Here is a 20,967-nt window from a genome sequence, read left to right as displayed (position 1 = left end):
ATTTCACTACTAGTACTGTGCTTTTAGCAGAGATCTGTGTGAGAATATAAATATTCTGAGAGCTCCTGAACTTGTTGATGGCCTGAGGATAACATTTGTTTTGGCTTGCGTGTCAGCCAGAGAAGTGCCTGCAAGCTGCAACAATATGGGGGAAGGAAATACGGTGTAGTTGATCAGGCAGTAACTTCTGGCTTCCTTCTTCCTTCCTCAGGCCTCTTTGCACCTCCACGTGCCTTCAGTGCAATCAGACGAGCTACTCCACAGTAAACACTCCCATCCACTTGATTCTAATCAAACTTCTGATGTGCTCAGGTATTTATCATTGATCACTTGCAAAAACATTATACATTTCATTTTTAAGGCTGCTGCAGTGAAGCTGCGTGTTTGTTTTTCCTGCTGTTAGTTTCTTTCCTTTGTGCAGCTGATAACCCTTAGTGCAGATAAATTGCTGTGCTTTAGGTGATTGTCACAGAACAGTGGAATAAAAACCAAACATCTCTAAGCCCTTCTTTAATAACCAGTCTTTGAAAATGTTTGAAAAACAATGAATTCCTCAAACTAGAAGAGAGTTTGAGTCTAGCAGAAAAGACAGAAACAGTTAAGCCGGAATATTGCACAGCAGTCTTGTGGAAAATCTGAAGTGCTGAAGGACAGGAGCCCAGACCCATGTAAACACGGGATGCTAATTGACAAAACATCAGATTATTTTTCATTTTCTCTTTTTTTTTAATGTGAACCTCTTGGTATGAATTGAGAATAGGCAATTACAATGACAGTTTTCCACCAAAAGCAAGTTTAGCTCAGAACTGCTGTAATAATTTGGAAGAGACATTATTTCTGAATGCTGGCAAACCTATTTTATGTTTTTGATGCCAAAGAAGCTGGATTATAGGAAATTAGGGCTGTAAAATCCTGGTGGGAAAATGTGCTGGCCTGACAGAAGGCTGTTTGTTTTTCAGGTTTGTTCTGGAACAGTACAATGCACTCTCCTGGCTAACCTGTGATCCTGCAACCCAGGACAGACGGTCATGTCTCCCAATTCATTTTGTGGTGCTGAATCAGTTGTATAACTTTATCATGAATATGCTGTGATCTTCATCTGAATTTTGCAAGACAAAAATGAGGAAAAGGGATATTTCACTGCAGGACTAAGTTATAATTCTTCTCAGTGCAAGTTGTTTGTGATGGGGTATGAATCTTGTTACTTCCAGCAAATATTGTTCTGACTTGTGAGAGGGGCACCCATCGCCCTGCTGGCTTTGAGTCACTGACTATGGGGGACGCTTCAGAATGATGATCAGAAAGTGTATTATAACGTTTTTAGTAGCAAAATTAACCATTTTTCCCCAGCCACAGTATTTGTGAAGAGTAATGAGCCATAGTACCCAGTCATGGTTAATGAATTTTAAAAGCATGGAGATGAGAAGAAACACGAGGAACAATTAAGTTTCAACCTATGGCTTCGGAACATCAAGATGTTCTTGTATTGGATTATAGTACTTAGTATTCAAAAATGCCTGCATCTCTTATTTATTGTAAGTTTTTAAATGTATAAATTGTCTTATATTTCTTAACCTCTTTTATAAAAATTTTCCTAGAAGGTTTATACTGCCTTCTTGCTTTAAAGCAATTGGTCTAAAATATATGTAATCGTCTTAATTAAAAGTTGCAGTAGGTTGCTTTTAGAGTATTATTTTTTTGTAAGGGGTGGGTGGGGACAGTAAATTTGTATTGTCTTGATGTACAGTTTAATGGGGATAGAGGGGTTAATGTCCATACCATTGTGTGTGGGGGATTTACAGCTAAGCTGTAGTTGCAGAGTACATGTACAGTAATGAAGTTCACTGTGTTTATATAAATTGAAAAGGTACTGGGTCTTACAGCATTTTATATCACACCTTTACAGAGTAACAATGGCAATATATAAGTGATATCGTAGGTGGTTTAACTTGTAGTGAGAATAACATGAATAAACTCTTCAGCTGAGGTTTGTGTTATGGTTCAGGGCTGTGGCTAGATTCTCAGATCCTCTTCCAGGACACACGTTTTAATATCACAAGAACATCTCTTGTGCATTGTTGCTCCCTGGATATTCTTGGCACTGTGCTCACTGCATTGTTTGCTTCCACTTTTGTGATAAAATGCGAATCTGAGGCGGAGCACGCAGAAAACTCTGACCTTATCCAAAGTCTCCTGCCAGGCTGAAATTTAGCCCAGCTCTAGCCATTTTACAAATGCAAAAATAGTCAATCTTGACTTTAAGATTGGTGTGTGTTTAACTCAAATGTGGTGTATATAGATTCTCAGTGAATTCTGGTATTCAGATTTTATTCCACTAGTAAAAAAACAGCACGAAACCCTGAACATTTTCCTTTTCCATGTATTTTTGGCACTGTGGTGAAGGTCCCAAGTATCAGTGTATGGCCTTCCCCATATCCCATTTTCAGGCTCTGGCTGGGGCATGTGCCAAGGGGGCTTTGCCCTCCCCAAGGAAGGGACTGACAAACCACAAGGCTTTCCTAAACGTCTCCCTCTATCTACGGTCACCATTTTTTCTCAGTAGTTTCCTTCCTTTTTCCCTAGCACATGCCAAATGTCTGTGGCTGCTCTAAAATAGCCCCTAGGGGTGCTGAAGAGCAGCTGCAGATGCTTTTTCTGGGTTCCTTATCTGACTGCCAGATGAAAAACTGAACTCCTGCAGCGCTCCCGGGAGCCTGTCACGATAACCCAAGTCCTGGGTCTTAATATTGTCTGTCTCGCTGGTTTAAACCTGTAAAGGAGCAAGTTTTGAGATCCGTTTGTGCACCTGCTGTTAACCCCTCTACAAGGAAGAATTTGCTCGCATTTACCAAACTTACTGTGTTCATGAAAATCTCGTTTCGTAAATGCAAAAGACCTGCCTGAGGTGATTTTCTTTTTTCGTATGAACAGTCTCACTGAATCGTGTACATACAATATCAGCGACTTTTTTGGTTTTGTATAAAGAAGTTGTACAATTGGTGATGAGAATTTTCAGTCATTTCTTCAGAACAACATGAGTGCAATCAGAAGTTAGCATATTTTGATAAACAGAGTAACAAGCTGGGTCTGTCCATGACTTTATCTCGGTAACGCACCGCAGATTAAACGGCACATTATTGTCTTACAGAAGGTTTTTCTCATTTGGTTGGCATTTTTGACATGGAAAAGTGCTCCTCAAACTGGAATTTTCAAGGTGTACGTCCTTTTTTTCTTTTGAGCTTTGTCGCTAAGTGGTCATTTCTAACCCTGGCTCAGTTAACCAAGTTCCAAGGGCTGGGTTTTGGTGTGGCTTTGTTTTGTGTTCAATCTGAACTTGTGTTCCTAAAGGTAAGTGAATCAGCTGCCTGAGCGTTGGTGTAACTGTATTCTGTTACCTGGACCAGCCTTCCCTGTGAAACTCCTACTGTGAAAGCTGCCAGTCTCCCACTCCTCCCCCCCATCAAATGCAATTCAAGTAAATTATAATATTATAACCACTAGAAAAGCCTAGAAGGGCCATTTCTGGAGTGACAGTCACAGCCGGCAATGTACATATCAAACCTGCCAGCACCACGGAGCCAACTATTATATCGGGCATACTTTTTTTGTTAGCTACTTTCATTTAACTATTTTAAGTGCACATAGTAGCTGGTTTATAAATAAAATTGTCAGAATCCAATACATCCAGGTTGTTTAGCAAGTACAAGCTTAAGTAGTTGAAAATTTCAGCTACGGATTTTCAAAACGGCCTCACAAGATAATGTTGTTCCTGTCAGTGCTTTAAGTAGTTGTGGAGGTTTATCTCTTCCAAGGAAAGAAGAAGTTGAGATCCTTCCATTCCAATTAAAAATACGTATTTGAACCCAGATATTACTGCATTTAAGCCTTTTAGTCACATTTGACTCACTACTGTTTGGATTTGGTTCTGAAAACCCTGCTGCTAAGACCAGTGAGGCCACCAGCTGTACTTGTAACAACCCTCACATTTTAAAAGGAGCTGTAACATTTAGATCTTTCTTACATTCTCTGAAATAATTAAAGAGAAATGGATTTATATTTAAATCCTCAGCTATGTTCTTACTTAGCTGTCAGTTATGGCGCAGATTATTGTATTTCTATATTTACCTCTGATGGTAATTTTAACTTTGTGTGTTGCTATGAAGACTTGCCGATGTCTTTAATCAAGCACTATTTGTTAATACTGTAATATCAAAATATTATGTTGCATTATTTTAAAGCTTTCAAGAATAAGAGTAAAACATTTTAAAAAAATGCTATTGCACCATATAATTTGCTGCACAACAGTACGGCACCGCATATCAGTCTGTTGGGATAGTAATGCTGCATCAACCTTGTTTTCATCTGGGTTTCATTGGAGAATTCATTAATGGGGTGACATTGTACAACGTTACTGTCTCGCAACCTCCAGCTGGGAAGGTGATTTTGTTTGTTATTTTTATTTTTTCCCATTTTTTTATTTTAAAGTAAAGGGCCCAGGACTATGCTTTGTACTTAAAGTGTTTTTTTTTTACTATTATTTGTGGGTGTACTTTTTATTTTCAGTGAAGTAAAGCTTAATTTACAGTAAAACTGGATTTGGGACCTACCACAATCCTCAGGGTCACTTTTTCAGGATGCTACTCATCGAGCTTTAGGGTTTTTTTTTCCGAGTCAACTGGACGTGAGGACCTTGCCGAGCTCGGGCCACCGCGGCCTTGAGACTGGACATGGCGCCCCTGCGGCCCGGCTGCAGCCAGCGCGGAGCCGCTCCTGAGGGCACGGCTGGACACCCCGGGGAGCTGCTCCGAACGCCGCTGCCACGGCTGGACACACGGCGAACCCCACCGCCGCAGCTGGACACAGCTCCGACACCTCGCTGCACAGCTCCGGGAGCGTGGCTGGACAGGTCACAGAGCCGCTCCCGCAGCCCTCAGGCACGGCTGGATGTGCCCGGGAGCCTCGCACAGCCGCCGCCATGTGCCCTCGGCCGAGCCGCCGCATTCATCGTGACAAAACACAGGAATAAAAAGCGATTTAAGGAACAAACACTATTTCTGCCGAATGCCATAAACACTGAGTTGTACAAATTGTGATCGAGGAAATGAAGAAAAAAAAAAAAAGGTTTATACTTTTTAAAAAAAAAAATTCAAATGGAATAAATTATTCATGAAGCCTTGATTGCGCTGTGGGTTTATTGAGGGGGCGGGCAGGGCGGCGCCCCTCAGCCTTTCCCGCCCCTCGGCCCTCCCGCCGTGACGTCACTTCCCGCTTCCCCCGGTAGTGGCGGCGGCGGCGGGTGGGCGCGGGGGCCGTGAGGGAGCCGCTGCCGCCGCCATGTCCGAGTGCTCGGCGCTGCAGTTCGTCAGCCCCTACGCCTTCGAGGCCATGCAGAAGGTGGACGTGGTGCGCCTGGCCGCGCTGAGCGACCCCGAGCTGCGGCTGCTGCTGCCGTGCCTCGTGCGCATGGCGCTGTGCGCGCCCGCCGACCAGAGCCAGAGCTGGGCGCAGGACAAGAAGCTGATCCTGCGGCTGCTCTCGGGGGTCGAGGCGGTCAATTCCATCGTGGCGCTGCTGTCCGTGGACTTCCACGCGCTGGAGCAGGACGCCAGCAAGGAGCAGCAGCTCCGGTAACGCGGAGAGCGGGGATCTGTGGCGGAAGCGCTGTGCTCTGTTCCAGCTGTTCCAGCTGTTGCAGCGCCGGACGGAGCCGGCCGTTCGCGTCCCTCGATAGTCTCCTAGTAAAGCCCTGGGGTTTGGCTGTGTGTCCTGGGATCTGTTCCCTGCCGTGCTCAGCGGAGCTGGGGGAGCTGCCCCGGCTGGGAAGGGCTGGGATGGCTCTGTGGGATGAAGGGACAGCTCAGGTGGACGCGCTTTCCTGACTGCTGCTGGAGAGTAGAAGTTTTGATAATGTACTGAATTAGCTTTCTTGTACTGCAGTTACAACAGTCTTTACAGATCTTTGGCCTGATCGAAGAGATCCCTAGGGAACTGCTGCCTTCCTTTAATCGGAACCATTTCTCTCTTTGCAGAAACATTTAATTCTTGTTGTTTTGAATTGTGTGCCAGGCACAAGCTGGGAGGTGGCAGTGGAGAAAGCATCTTGGTGTCCCAGCTGCAGCACGGGCTGACGCTGGAGTTTGAGCACAGTGACTCTCCTCGGCGGCTCCGGCTGGTGCTGAGCGAGTTGCTGGCCATTATGAACAAGGTGAACTTCCCCATGGGTGGATATCTGTGAGTTTTAGGTTGCCCTCTGGACTGGCTGGCACACTGGTTGTGCTTCTGGTGCTGCTGCTTATTCTCCAGTCCTTACCTGCTTTATCAAGATTTGAAGTCTCACTCTGATTGAACAGTGGTTTGTGCTTAAACTCTTCATGACTTCCTAAAGAAAGTCTTTGCTGATGTTATAGAGACTCTGTAATATGCTGTACTCACACATAATGTGATTTGGTGATCTGTCAGTGCAGAAATAATTTGGAAATGAAGGGATACTTTTCTCCATCCCATTCTTTGCTCCTACTGCAGTGTGGTATTAGCCATCATATTTCTCTTCCCTCACTTCCTTCCTCACCAAACATTTTATTTTCCTTGTGTAAACTTAAAATGTCAGTGGGCTACTTTTCTTCCTCCTGAAAAGAAGCAGTGATACCATCTGTGTTGAAATATTTCTAGTAGTAAATATTTCTTATTCTACAAACTTTTCCTGCTTGTTCTGTGTTGATAGCTTTATGTTTTTGGCAGTTTTTAATCTTTTAAACATGCTGAATTTAAAACAGATTTAGACAAATTGCTGCATAAAACCTGTTCACTGATGATAAATGTTGTCTTGCAGGTGTCAGAATCAAATGGTGAGTTTTTCCTCAAATCTTCTGAGCTCTTCGAGAGTCCTGTTTACCTGGAGGAGGCAGCAGATGTTCTCTGCATTTTGCAAGCAGGTGTGTTTCTGTACTTACGGTGTTTTCTGACCTCTCACAAACGTAACGAAGCAGTTTGGGAGCTGTTGTGGCAGATGCAGGGTTAATTAAGCTGTGCAGCTCTTGGAAACAGGGATTTTGTTTCCCAGGGAAACACTGTGGCTTTTAGCACCCTCTTTCCCTGCAGAGCTGCCATCGCTGTTGCCCATAGTGGATGTGGCCGAAGCTCTGCTGCACGTTAAGAACGGAGCCTGGTTCCTTTGCCTGCTGGTGGCCAATGTCCCTGACAGCTTCAACGAGGGTGAGTCACAGCTTCTTCTCCAGCTTTTGGTCAATTCTGGGCTAAACCACGAGTTGTACGGGTTTTTTGCTGGGTGCTGCCACCTGGGCACGTTGATTCCCATTTTTTGCAGGCCAGGCTCGCCGTGTGTGTCACAGCTTTTTGTCTGTAGGTCACTGTTACAGAGGCTGATTGGGCAGGGAATGGCAGGGGCTAGCAGCCTCCTCTCCCCCTGCTCTCAGGGATTTAGATGCCACAGAGACAGGTGACAGTTTGAATTGGGAAGGGCAGCTTTCCTCAGAGCTGCTGTCGGCTCTTTAGTGTGCAGAGGTTTGATCAAGAACGGCGAGCGGCAGGACGAGGAGAGCGTCGGGGGCCGGCGCAGGACGGAGGCTCTTCGGCACCTGTGCAAGATGAACCCTTCCCAAGCCCTCAGGGTCCGGGGCATGGTGGTGAGTCTCTCATGGGAATCACGAGTAAGAACCTTCCTGAAGCTTCAAACCCAGCAAAGATGACTGAGCCTGAGTGTTTTATCAGGTGGAAGAGTGTCACCTGCCAGGTCTTGGTGTGGCTTTGACCTTGGATCACACCAAGAACGAATCCTCAGATGATGGAGTGAGTGACCTGGTGTGTTTTGTGAGTGGTTTGCTGCTCGGAACAAATGCAAAGGTTCGGACGTGGTTTGGAACTTTCATCCGAAACGGACAGCAGGTAAGAAAATCTTAGAGTATTCTGCTTTTAAAGAAATGTTCTTGTAGCTTGATGTAACTCTTCTGGACATGTGCTGCAGATTTCTCTGAATGCACATCAATTCTTAGCACGTCTTGGAGGAGCCTTTACAGGGTGACCTCCTCTTATGGGGCTGTCTGTAAATAATGTCCCTGAAGGCAGCAGCTATTTGGTCATTCCCCTGAGAGGTTTTTAGGCATGGAAACCAGGGAATTGTATGTTTGTAATATTTGACTGATAAAAATCTCCATTCTCAGCGTTCACAGTGGGAAGATGCTCAGGTGACATAGTTAAAGCTCGGAACTGAAAACTGTATTTAAAAACGAGCAACCTCCTTCCTTTGAGTATGGAAACTCTTACATAATACATTGTTGGGCTGGATTTGACATTGTTCTCATCTCTTAACCTCTTACACAGAGAAAAAGAGATAACATCAGCTCTGTGCTGTGGCAGATGAGGAGGCAGCTGCTGCTGGAGCTGATGGGGATCCTGCCCACGGTGCGCAGCACCCACATCGTGGAGGAGGCGGACGCTGACACGGAGCCCAACGTGTCCGTGTACTCGGGGCTCAAGGAGGAGCACGTGGTGAAGGCCAGCGCCTTGCTGCGCCTCTACTGCGCCCTCATGGGCATTGCTGGCCTCAAGTAAGGAGCCTGCTCGTGCTCTGGGGTTTTGTTCACGGCTGTCCATTTCAGCAGAGGGTGAGGGCTTTGGGCTCTTCAGTCGTAGTGCTACTGTGTCCTCAAAACTTGTGGCAGGACTCTCTAATTTCAGTCCTCAGTTGCTGCAAAATCACTTCTGCAGAATTGTTAAGAGAACTCTAAACCCACGTGGCTGGAGAAGTGTGTAGTTATCAGCTGTTTTCTCTTCTAGCAATATACATTGTATGGGTTTTGAATTTCTATTCCTTTGCTTTCACTTTTTAGAAATGACTTTTTTAGACTTTTTAAGGTAGCATCTTTATGTACTGCTAGTTTTAATTTAAGTAATAGTTGTGTTTAACTATTGTGTTGTGTAAGACTCTAAGAAACACAACAATTAAGTAATAGACAGGATTATATCCTGGGGAAGTTCTCTCACTGTTGTCTCTTAACAGAGGGTTTTATCTCTGTTAAGTTCAGAGCAAATTACCACCTTGACAGATTGAATAACAGGGAAAATTGAATCTTTAGCCATCGTGAGAGACTGGAAATCTGTTCCCTGTTAAATCCCCAGCTTGGTTTTGTTCTCTGTCGTGCTCAGGCCCACGGATGAGGAAGCTGAGCAGCTGCTGCAGCTGATGACGAGCCGCCCTCCCGCAACCCCGGCCGGCGTCCGCTTCGTGTCCCTGTCCTTCTGCATGCTGCTGGCCTTCTCCACTCTGGTCAGGTACTCTCAGTACAGGAGGAGCTTTGGAAGATCACACTGCTTTAGTACCATTAAGGCAATGTCCTTCCCCGAGCTGCAGTTTTTTTCCCCCTAATGCTTTATGAAATCTCCATACGTTGATGGAAGGGGTTTGTCTCACTCTGCTCAGTGAATGGATATTTCACTCTTGTTTTACAGCAAGTCTTTTGAGAGGTGAGCATTAGCATGAGCTTAGTGTGGGTGGTTTTTTGAAGACTGAAGTAGGCCTGACTTGTTCACCGTTCCATGGAACAGGTTAATGGCTAAGTTCCTTAGAGAGAAGCAGTGCAGATAATTCAGGGTGTAGCTTTCTGTTGGGTGCGTTCCAAAAAGGAAGTTGCCTGACAGTTGGACTGACCTTTGTGCCAAACATCACTTCTTATCAGCAGTTGGATGCTGAAGTGAAAGTGACAAAAAGTCTCCTGGTGTAAGGTTCCTCCAACAGTGGCTTTTCTGCAAGTGCTGGTAAAACTAGCACTGGTTTTCTGGGAAAAGGATCTATTCTGGATTTTCTTTGTGCAGCACCCCAGAGCAGGAGCAACTCATGGTGATGTGGCTCAGCTGGATGATAAAGGAAGAAGCCTACTTTGAAAGGTGAGAGCAGGCTGGATTTCTTTAGTGATTCCAGTAATCTCACATTTATTTATGTCCTATTTGCTTATGTCCTGTATTTCTGCTGTTGTCATCAGCATTTCTGGTGTGTCTGCCTCCTTTGGAGAGATGCTCCTCTTGGTGGCCATGTATTTCCACAGCAACCAGCTCAGTGCCATCATCGATTTGGTCTGCTCCACCTTGGGAATGAAGGTAAATCCTAAACTATTTCTAATCTGTTAAAATCAGATTTTTACTGGGTTTTGGTACTTTGGTATTTACTTTACTTTTGATGTCAAGAAGTTTGGTTTTGCTAATACACCTAAAGCAAATAAAACCTGAAAAATGAGTAATAACCTGGAAGAACATTCAGATGTGCAAAGCTCTTGATGCAGAGGAATGTGGTGGTGAAAGAATCTTCAGAAAGTGATGCCCTGTTGAAATCATTATTTCTGAGAAATGAACTTTTTAGAAGACTAACTGGAGTGTTTTCCAAATGGAGCTGCAAAGTTTTTATTTTAAATAGTTCAAAGAAATACCTGTACATGTAAAAATTAATTTCAGTAAATTGCCAAAGGAGATTTGCCAACAAGTCACTATTGTGACACAGTGTCTCAGCAGGTGTAATAGCTGGGGAGGGAGATTTTAGGACAAGGAAGACATTGGGTGATTAACTTGGGACACTGGAAAATATTTCTGTTTGACATTTGATACAGATGTGAATTGTCTGAGATACCAGGAAAACCGAGTTTTAAAAGGCTGAAAGTTAACAGTTTATAAAATAAACTTGCAGTCCTTAGTTATAAGAAAGATAGAACGTGCAATTCTAAGGACTTCCTCTGAATTTCAGATTGTTATTAAGCCCAGCTCACTGAGCAGAATGAAGACAATCTTCACACAAGAGATTTTCACTGAACAGGTATTTGCAACCTAGGGATTTTATTTTTCCCCCTTTGCCCTTTCCTTTCCCTCTGGGATATTCTCCAAAAGTAAGGACATGCCAGCCAGGGCTGTGTGACTGTCACACTTGTGCCTTGTGCTGAGTGGTGTTTTTCTGTTCCCTGTGTCTTCCCTGCAGGTGGTTACAGCCCATGCTGTCCGTGTGCCTGTGACAGGCAACCTCAGTGCCAACATCACTGGCTTTTTACCCATTCACTGCATTTACCAGCTCTTGAAGAGTCGTTCCTTCACCAAGCACAAAGTATCCATTAAGGTACCGCCTTTGTTTTGTTTCTGTTCATAATTCTGAATGCTGATGAGGTTTTGCAGGCTGGTTGACTTACAGGAGCAGAATTTTTGATGAATCTTGTACCTTCTTACCATGTAATTTAAGAGTGAACTGTGTTTTAAGTTGGAGTGCCCATTTTTAGCTCTGCAGTCCAGAGACCACTGCCTAATGAAGTTAAAAATAAGAAGTCTCTCTCCCCCATCTGTGCTTAATCATAGTCAGAATGATTTCCCAGCCAGGACAAGTTCTGTTTGTGAATCAGGGCCCAGGATACAGAGTTTATGACCAATTCAGAAGTGAGGTTACACTTTCCAAAGTCAAAGCCTCTGCTCATGTCACGGGCTGTTCTCTTGCAGGACTGGATCTACCGGCAGCTCTGTGAAACCACCACCCCGCTGCACCCTCAGCTGCTGCCCCTCATTGATGTCTACATTAACTCCATCCTCACTCCTGCATCTAAATCCAACCCCGAGGCCACCAACCAGCCTGTCACAGAGCAGGAGATCCTGAATGTTTTCCAAGGACTCTCTGGGGTAATCATCTTGTTTGGATCTTGTACTTTATGGGCACATGGCTCAGGATTTTGGATTTTTGTTAAGTTGCTTCACTTTTTGCTCTCACTGCCTGTAAACTCCCTCCTGCTACAGCGACAGTCGTGTGCTTTGAAGCGACTCTTGTTACTCAGATATTTATCATATTTGTGGGTAAATCCAAATTTTGCTTCCCAAGAATCAGGAATGCAGCCTGACCTTTGTGTGTGGTTTATGTGCAGGGAGAAACCACTCGTTCCAGCCAGCGCTTCAGCATCACCACACAACTGCTGGTCCTCTACTATGTCCTGTCCTATGAAGAGGCACTGCTGGCCAGCACAAAGATTCTAGGTAAATGTGAGAGCATCAGGGGGAAACAGATTAACTGAAAATTAGCTGCAAAAAGGGGAGAAATTCATGCTGCTGTCAGATTCGAGCACTGCTTAGAAAGTTCAGGTGTTTGCAGTAAATAAAACGTTGCTGTAGAGATTCAGGACATAAAGTTCCTGCTGAAACTCTCTGGTGGAGTAATTTGTTTTACACATTAAAAGAGGTCCAAGCTGAGTTACTAGAAATGTTTATGAGCATCTAAGGAATGCATTGACAATTAACAAAGACTACATAATTATTTGAGATCTTCGTTTATTCATGTGTCATCAAACGTGCAATTTCTTTGAGTTGGCAATTTTATAGTTGATAATACTTAATAATCCCATTTTTACCTTTGAAGTGAAGACTTTAAACCAGTTCTAAAACCAGTTTAAACCAGTTCTTCTTATTGATGAAGTTGAACTTCAGTGAAAATTCAGTGTTTATACCTGGCGTGTGTTTTTACCAGCACTTTTTAAGGTGCAAAACTTCCAGTATTCTTCAGTCTTTTTTCTTCATGTTAATCAAGGAAGTCTGAAAATAAAATCATTTGCAGTTATTTGATATTTTCTTGTTTTGACCTGGATAATATAGAGACAAGTGCTTCACATTTTCCTCATTGACCCAGTTGGGGGGATACTTGTTTTCAGCTGGAAGTGCTACATGTGGTTTCTTGTCCTGTTCTCTTGTAGCTGCAATGCAGAGAAAACCCAAGTCCTACTCTTCAGCATTGATGGATCAGATTCCAATCAAGTACCTGATCCGGCAGGCACAGGGGCTGCAGCAGGAACTGGGAGGTAAAAACCTGTCTGAAGGTCTAAGGGGCGTGAAAAGGAAGGCTGAGTGTTCTCAGCTCAGTGGCTGTTGCTTTTTCCATAGCTTGTTTTCCTTTTTCTTGCTTTTAAAATCTGTCAGGAGTAGCTCCTGAGATTGCAGAGATGTTTGAAGAGTCACAGTGAAAGCAGTTCCTTTTAGAGTAGGTTTTAACCTCCCTAGGGCAGGTTTTTGGGTAGGAATTACCTGGGAATGTTGAATATTCCAGGCTGAGTTTAGGAGTTAACTTTCCAAAGGGTAACTTTGCCTCTCTGTTGGAGCATCAGGCTGTGAACTGCACCTCGCTGAGCTGCTGGCCAGCCATTCAGTTCAGGGCTGGAAATAAAGGGCACAGATGTGTTCAGGTGCCAGATGCAGCTGCTCAAATCTGAGCTGTGAATGTCCCTGATGTCCCCAAGGGTTGCACTCTGCCCTGCTGAGGCTCCTGGCCACCAACTACCCCCACCTGTGCATCGTGGACGACTGGATCTGCGAGGAGCAGATCACCGGCACCGACGCCCTGCTCAGGAGGATGCTCCTCACCAACATGGCCAAGAACCACTCTCCCAAACAGCTCCAAGAAGGTAAAGAACTTCATTCCAAGTAAATTCTTTCCAAATGGATTGGAATATAGTTGATTTGGAAGTGTGTGATTAAAGTGCATTTGTATAACTGAAATGCTTCAGTGCTTCAAATGTCAGAATCTGGTTTTACCAAGATACTGTTGTTTCTGTTTTCCAGCCTTTTCCATGCTGCCTGGAAATCACACCCAGCTGATGCAGATCCTGGAACATTTGACCCTTCTCTCAGCTGGAGAATTGATCCCCTATGCAGAGGTGTTGACCTCAAACATGAATCTTTTGCTGGAAGCTGGAGTCCCACGGGGGATTCTGCAGGCTGTCAATAAACTTTGGATGGTTCTGAACACTGTCATGCCCAGAAGGTATCAGGGCTCAAAATACTGTTTGGTTTCTTGGTGCACATAGGTGGAAGGCCACTTTTTCTTTTAAAACTAATAACACAATGCCTTCAGCTGGGAGACTGGAGGCTGTGACTGAATAGAATGTGTTGGAGCTGTTAGTTTGCTAACATTTTGAACCTTTGTATTTAAAAGGAAGGTGGTTCTTGTTCTCAGGGGAAGGGAAGTCTTCAGTTTAAAATACAGGAGTATGGTTTTATAGTGTCCATTGTTTGTGCTGAATTACTGATGGAACAGGAACTCACTTTGGTAAGAAAATGCCTTTTTTTATGAAGTGGATACTCTACTGCAGTGAAAACTGCTGTTTGTCCAGGGAGTGTAAGTTAACTGCACCTTGGTTCATTTCAAGGGCTGCAGATGGAGTTTGAGTACTTGATAGGCCTAGAAAAATATGGCTGAGTGACCAAGTGCTTAGGGAACCCCTTTTCTTATACAAATTTTCTATTAAAAAAAATAAATCATCAAGATATTCTCATTTTAGGTTGTGGGTGATGACTGTTAATGCCCTGCAGCCTTCAGCAAAAATCGTGCGGCAGCAGAAGTACACCCAGAATGATCTGATGATTGACCCCCTGATTGTGCTGAGGTGTGACCAGAGAGTGCACAGGTGAGTCTGTGCTGCTGCACAGGGAATGCTTAACACCAAGGTGTCCAGCAGGAAACTTCTGAGAGCTCTCAGCACTTCAAACCTTTTCAAACTAGTCACAAACGAATCATCTGTGTTGTTTTAAACTTGGCCTGAGGACTGTGGAGCTGGGCCTGCTGTTCCAGCTGTGTTCTCAGAACTTTGAGGTTTGCACGTGGCTCATCCATTTTGGATTTGGGTGTGAATTTGTGGCGAGCAGGCTTTGCAGAGTGTTGGAAATGGCTGCTGCCACGTGGTGGTGGGTGAGGTTCAGCTGTGACATCCTTCCAGCTCTTGTGCCTGTGGGTCATTCCATCCTTTTGGGCAGCAGTTTCTGCCAGCGGGTGCTGCTGGTGGATGTGACAGAGGCAGATTTGCTTCATTTCCCAAGGGAGTCTTGGAAATTGTTGCCCCAGATGCCAGTGATGCCAGAGGAGGAGCTGTGGTGCTGCAGCCTTTGGGAGTGCTTTTAGTTTGTTCGTGTCCTGAGATGTCTTTGTTTTGCTGTGTTCCCATCTCAGGAGTCCTCCTCTGATGGATATCATTTTGCACATGTTGAATGGATATCTCCTTGCTTCCAAAGCTTACCTTAATGCTCACCTGAAGGAAACAGCAGAGCAGGACATTAGGCCATCCCAAAACAATGCAATGGGTCCAGAGGCCCCAGAAGTTACAAGGGAAGAGTTAAAAAATGCTTTGCTTGCTGCTCAGGTAAGAGGAAGAAATGGATAATTCCATGATGTGAGGAAAAACAGCGATGAAAGAGAAATGCAGAAACAGGAAATTAAAAAATGAGGCCTTTTAAATGATTTTTTTTACCAACCTCTTTTACCATGGAAAAGAAAACAGCCTCTGTACTCAGATGGTTAAATATTTTCTTTTTTCTGGTCTGAAGCATTGTGCTGATTTCCTGCTTTGATAGTGGTTATTCTGTCAGAACAGATGAGTTCTGCTCACCAGCCCTTTTGCCTTGATGCTTGTGTGATCCAGAGGCTGTTTCTGTGGCTGGGTTTGGAGCAGTAAAACAGCAATAAATGGAAATTCTTGAGCAATCCTGTTCCACAGACATCTCTTCATCCCTGGAAAAATGTCACATAGGGAGCTCCCATTATAATATGATTTTTGAGTTAATAGGAATAGGAATTATTAGGAATAGGAATTGGAATTATTAGGAATAGGAATATTAATAGGAATTTAATATTTAAATGAGCAGGGTGATGAATACTGTGAATTACATGGCTCTCTGCATATTTTGTCTGCTCTGGATGCCTTAAGGGACCACTGGATATTTATTTTGAAGCAATATGAGATTCCACTGAATTTGCTCTTTTCATCTGTGATTATGATATTTTGTTAGAATTTAACCTTTTTTTTTTCTTTGCATCTTGATTGAGATAAAGTGTTGACGTTTTTAAAATGTTCTACGAGATTTGTGATTCCTGAGCTGAGTCATTTTCATTCTGTGCTTTAAAAAATCGATAGGTAGAAATCCCAGTCACATGACAATCTCCCGTTTCTTAAATTATCCTCATTTTGTATTTGATTTGTTTTTATTTCACTTTTTAAAGCATCTTCTGTGGCTTTTCTCCCCAGGACAGTGCTGCTGTGCAGATCCTTCTGGAGATCTGCTTGCCTACAGAGGAGGAGAAGGGCCAGAGCAGCAGTGCCCGTGGTTTGCTGAGGGGTGTGCAGAGCCCCCCGAGCCCGCAGGGCGCTGAGGCCGAGGAGGAGGGAGAGGAGGAGGAGGAGGAGGAGGAGCAGAGTTTGCTGTGCAACCTGCGGGAGGTGCAGTGCCTCATCTGCTGCCTGCTGCACCAGATGTACATTGCCGACCCCAACATCGTCAAACTCGTGCATTTCCAGGTGTGCCCTGCTCTCCTCTGGGAGTCAGGGTGGGACGGAGCCAAGGGCAGGGCTCAGGGGCTGCTGGATGTTCCTCAGAGATGATAACAACCCCCTTTTCCCCTTCTGTCTCCCTCAATCTGCAGAGCTCACACTTCCTTTCTATTCCAGTGCTTGGTCTCTTGGTTTCAGTGAGAAGGCAGCGCCCAAACTCTGCCTGCTGCCCTCCTTTGTGCCTCTGTCCTTTTCAGTTTGTCCATCTAGGCCAAGGAAAACTGCCCTAATCACCTTGTAATTACACAAGTAGTAGTATTACACGTGTAGTTCCATATCTTTTGTGGGTTCCTTTTTTCTGGCCTTGTTTTTAAATTAATATTCCCATTATTCAAAATTAATTTGGCTTCAGATGTAAACATCTCCTCATCTTTCCTTTTTGTTTGGGCACAGTTTATCTCTTTGGAGTGGAAGGAGAAAGGTTGGCCCTGAAAAAGCAGCTGAGCACCTTCAAGAAAAAAATAGAAGAGGGGGAAGATCAGTAATTTCTAAAATACAAATGTGCTTTTAATGCATATTAAATTGCTCCTTGCCAGATGGCAGACTCTTTACAAGGAGTTAATTTGCCTTGACCTGGAACTGATTAAAGTGATAAAAAAGTCATTATGGGGCAGTTGTGAAATGAGCAGGTTGGGGCTGATGGTGAAATTTGGAACACAGGGAAGACACAGAGGGAAAAGGTGACTGCAGTCTGCTTTCCTTTGGGGAGTGGAGGGAGAGCTTCCATGCAGATAAATCATTGAATATTGATGATAAAGACTTGATCCAGACCCTGGGTTTGTACCCAGTCTGCCTCTTGTTGCCTTGGCATTACAGGCCTGCTGCAAACTCTGGACAAAAAGGAGTTACAAATCTATTCATTTTGAAACAAAGCATTAACACAGGTGTAATTTAAATCTTAGCTGAAGCAGAATTTTTGAAACACACCTGTGGCACACTGACACACCTCTTTTCTTAATCCCACAGGGTTATCCATGTGAACTTCTGGCCCTGACAGTGGCTGGGATCCCATCCATGCACATCTGTCTGGATTTCATCCCTGAGCTCATTGCCCAGCCTGAACTGGAAAAGCAGGTACTGGGGAGTCCCTGTGGGTGCTAACCCTGATGGAATACTGGCTGGGGGGAGAATAAAACAGTCACTAAAAACATCCTGTTCTAACTTGCCTGGCATGTTCAGGGAATATTTGTAGCACTTTTACCTTGAATTAAAAGCCTGGCATTGAAGGCAACTGGAATTTGTTGGGCTAAAGATTCCCTGTTTCTGTATCAAACCAACTTTGTAGTTGCTTTTATTTGATCCTTTCTAGTATGAAGTTACTGCTGATCAACTGAGGTTAAAACTAGAATGTGTCAGACCTAAGTATCTTCTGCAAGGGTTGTGTTGCACATTGTGTGTTGCTTTATTGCTCATCATTGATGTTGGAGCAATGGGGGAGATTCTGAAACGCTTTGATTCTTGTTAAATATGGGTGGTTTTTTTTTTTTCATGCCAGCAGAAAAATAATCATAATAACTATTGTTAAGGCTGCTTTGGCTTCAATTTCCTTCATGGTGAAACAGGGAATATTTGCTTTTAAGTGTGGTGAAGAGCTTTGGCTGGAAGTTGTAAACCATCCCGTAACTTCTTTGCATTCTCTCTTTTGGCAGATCTTTGCCATCCAGTTGCTCTCCTACCTGTGTATCCAGTATGCCCTGCCCAAATCCCTCAGCGTGGCTCGTTTGGCCATCAACGTGATGGGGACCCTGCTCACAGGTACCACCCCAAAATCCACCTCTGGGGGAGCCAGCGGGATTTCTCTAGGCCGAATGCAGTTCTGTGTGTCTGACTGCTGTAGTGACAGTAACAATTCTCGATTAGATTTTATAATCATTTATTTTACTCTGCATTTCCTCCTCCTCGGCAGTTCTGACCCAGTCCAAGCGTTACACGTTTTTCATGCCCACCCTGCCCTGCCTGGTGTCCTTCTGCCAGGCCTTTCCTCCCCTCTATGAGGACATCATGTCCCTGCTGATCCAGATCGGACAGGTTTGTGCCTCTGATGTTGCTACGCAGACTCGAGACTTCGACCCCATCATCACCCGTAAGTCAAGGACTTAGCACCCCAAAGGGGTCAGGGAATTGAGACAGGAATGTTGTGGTGCTGTGATAATTTACTTAATTACTTACTTAATTGAATTAATTATTTACCTAAATGCTGTGCTGTTGTGATAATTTAATTCAAAGGAATTTGAGATGGGGCTTTTGAATTGGTTTTGATGACGTTTATTTTTTTTACCTTTTGTATCAGTAGGAAGGGTGGGTTTGGTTCACATGGTTATGGTATGGTTTACAAGGTCACAAGACCTTTAGTTACAAAACTTTTCGAGGAGTTCTTGATTAATAAAATATTGTTGATAAGGATATTTATGTTTTTGACTCTATCTTTAAATATTTCGTCTTACAGAGTCATAGTGTAAAGTTTTTTAGCTAATTATATTATGATACATAAACTTACAGCACTGCATTTTAAACTTCTTGTTTACTTTTGTAACTACTTGTATTTTTTCAGTACTTTAAGCTTTAAAACTCTAAACTTTTTTAAACTTAGTTTAACGTGGTTTAGCTTTAAACTATAAATTCACATTATTGCTTCGGGTACTTAAGCTTGGAAGCTTTTTCTGAAGTTTCAGATCAAATCTTGTGTTTAATTCTAAACTTTAGCTTGCAAGCCTAAAGTTGTGAGAGCTCTCTGTATTTCACATTTCATGGTGTCTCTGGAAATAACCTGTGCTGAAGTATGGGATGGTGCTGGCTCAGCTTTGCCATCTCAGGTTGTATTATGGCTGCAAAGAACAATTCTCAATGTTTATTGATTTCGCTTCTCCTGCTGCATTTTCCAGGTCTCCAGCAGCTGAAGGAGAAGCCACACGATTTCTCAGGGCTCTGTAAAGATTCCTCCAGCAAAAGCTGCTCCAGGGACGCTGCAAGCCTGGACCCTGATGTTCAGCTGTGCCAGTGTGTGGAGAACACCATCATTGAAATCATCAACATGAGTGTCAGTGGGATTTAGGAAAAAACTCCAGGCGAGTTGTCCTGTAGCTTTTCCCTCTCTTTATGGTGCCTAAATTTGGAAAAAGCTGTGAAAGTGGACTGAGGAGCTGGAGCCAAGTCCACATTTTTCATTCACTGATTCAGTGACAGGAGAAAATCCCTTCAACAGGATTTTGTGAGAACTTCTGAGGCTGAAGGGATCAGTTAATCATTTCCAGGGAAACAGGGATTTTCAGGTTTGCTCAGCTCCTGAAGTGACACAGCAACACACCTGGAAGGGTTTTATAACACCTGAATATTGATTTTGTTGGGCAAACAGCAAAAGGATGGGTGAGAAAAATTGGAGGTTGAAGTTTGCTTGAGGTAAATGAGCTGCTGCTGCAGGGCCTCGCAGAGCAAGCTGGAATAAAGTGCTCCAGGAATACTTGAAAACGTGGTGTCAAAAACTTGCACCTTCACACCGGGTTCTCTGAAAATTAGAGCATTTATTTGTGTGTCAAACCATTGCTCAAAGCTTCATGAAGTTCATGAAATCAGGAGCTTAATTTAAAGCTCAGCCAGGCTTCGCCGAGAGTTTGAAACTGGTGTAAAAGTTCGTTTAACAGAAAAAAAGTGCTGATAGTAAAGAGGAGCCATGGAAATGGGATTTTTAAAGAACACAGCTCAGATGGTTTTGTGGTTTTTAACTTTACAAAAAGAAATGAAAAAGACTTGAGGAAATGAGTGCAGAGGTATCTTGAGCTGTCATCAGGAGAAGATTACAAAGAGAAATGGATGCTGAGGGTGACTGTGCAGAGGGACAGGTTTCAGCCGTGCCAAAGCAATTCCAAGGCCAAATCCTTTCTGCTCCATCATGGAGTTGGTTGTTCTTTTGTGTCCAAGGCTGGAATTCCCACATTTCCCTGTGGGAAAGCCCCGTGGGTTTGTGTTCCAGGATTCCTGCTGTGACACCCCTGTCCCCATCTGCCTACCGAGTGTATTTTTGTCATCTTTATGTAAATTATGTAAATAACCTAAATGTATGTATTTTTTTTCTCTTCGGTTCCAAGTGTAATTTTATATCCTGTAGTGGTATTTAAATAAAAAAAAAAAAAAACCAAACCAAAACCAACTGTATAACTGAAGTTCAAAGGGGGTGTTCTGGTTTGCTTTTAAGTTTCCACCTTCATCCCAAATTTCACCTGGGGGTACAGACACCTCACAAGAACAGGAGCTGTGTGTGGCAGTAATGAAAAGACACTGACTTTCCAAAAATTACTAATTTTTCCATGGTGTTTTCTGTGCATTCTGCTTAAAACAAGGAGAATAATAATACTACCCAATAATAATATGCAATACATATAAAATTATTAAAATAATAAATAGAAAAACAAAATAAAAGAATAATTAACATATTAGTCGTAATACTAATGATAAAGGCCCATAATAATAACAAGTATTTGAGGATTTAACAAAAAGCGCGGTTGCCTAGCAACGCGTACAACCCGGAAGCCAACGAGACGCCCTGTGATTGGCTGTCGGCGCGCGGAGCTGGAGGCGGGAGCGTCCCAGTATGCGCTGTGCTGATTGGCGGCGCGCGGCCCTTTCCTGTCAGCTG

At 43.7% G+C, this 20,967-nt stretch overlaps 2 protein-coding genes across 5 annotated transcripts in view; both read left to right on the top strand.

The window, feature by feature from the left end:
• The window catches only part of MED13 (mediator complex subunit 13), a 53,899-nt gene extending 48,772 nt beyond the window's left edge, over positions 1 to 5,127 (top strand). For 2 of the 3 annotated variants that reach the window (XM_038158471.1, XM_038158470.1), the window contains exons 30-31: positions 212 to 312; positions 960 to 5,127. In XM_038158471.1, the coding sequence (XP_038014399.1) occupies positions 212 to 312; positions 960 to 1,092 (234 nt within the window). In that variant the 3' untranslated portion in view covers positions 1,093 to 5,127. The remainder of the gene's footprint in view (positions 1 to 211; positions 313 to 959) is intronic. The other variant, XM_038158472.1, reaches the window with a different exon arrangement.
• A 77-nt stretch (positions 5,128 to 5,204) lies between these two features.
• INTS2 (integrator complex subunit 2) lies at positions 5,205 to 20,538 on the top strand. Of its 2 annotated transcripts, none has more exons than XM_038158474.1 (24): positions 5,205 to 5,627; positions 6,067 to 6,205; positions 6,830 to 6,932; positions 7,099 to 7,212; positions 7,513 to 7,643; positions 7,729 to 7,902; positions 8,374 to 8,564; positions 9,163 to 9,288; positions 9,829 to 9,900; positions 9,996 to 10,110; positions 10,748 to 10,816; positions 10,976 to 11,110; positions 11,482 to 11,658; positions 11,898 to 12,006; positions 12,717 to 12,821; positions 13,257 to 13,421; positions 13,579 to 13,780; positions 14,298 to 14,423; positions 14,963 to 15,152; positions 16,035 to 16,304; positions 17,304 to 17,411; positions 17,987 to 18,092; positions 18,244 to 18,420; positions 19,220 to 20,538. In XM_038158474.1, the coding sequence occupies exons 1-24, from the start codon at positions 5,335 to 5,337 to the stop codon at positions 19,387 to 19,389; spliced, it is 3,567 nt and encodes a 1,188-aa protein (XP_038014402.1). In that variant the 5' UTR covers positions 5,205 to 5,334; the 3' UTR covers positions 19,390 to 20,538. The 2 variants fall into 2 exon arrangements, with proteins under 2 accessions (XP_038014402.1, XP_038014401.1); XM_038158473.1 differs by having other exon boundaries at positions 8,338 to 8,564; positions 19,220 to 20,536.
• Positions 20,539 to 20,967: the final 429 nt, after the last annotated feature.

Source organism: Motacilla alba, chromosome 19 (genome assembly GCF_015832195.1).
Source record: "Motacilla alba alba isolate MOTALB_02 chromosome 19, Motacilla_alba_V1.0_pri, whole genome shotgun sequence".
NCBI classification, from domain to species: Eukaryota; Metazoa; Chordata; class Aves; order Passeriformes; family Motacillidae; genus Motacilla; species Motacilla alba.
Note: the sequence above shows the minus strand (reverse complement) of the source record. Positions and strands in the feature narration are given on the sequence as shown.

Excerpts from the sequence above, each read along its gene's own strand:
- INTS2 (XM_038158473.1), top strand. The coding sequence starts at position 5,335 with ATGTCCGAGTGCTCGGCGCTGCAGTTCGTCAGCCCCTACGCCTTCGAG. Across the intron at positions 12,007-12,716 it reads GGCCAGCACAAAGATTCTAG|CTGCAATGCAGAGAAAACCC; the intron begins GTAAATGTGAGA and ends GTTCTCTTGTAG. Across the intron at positions 17,412-17,986 it reads AGCCTGAACTGGAAAAGCAG|ATCTTTGCCATCCAGTTGCT; the intron begins GTACTGGGGAGT and ends CTCTTTTGGCAG.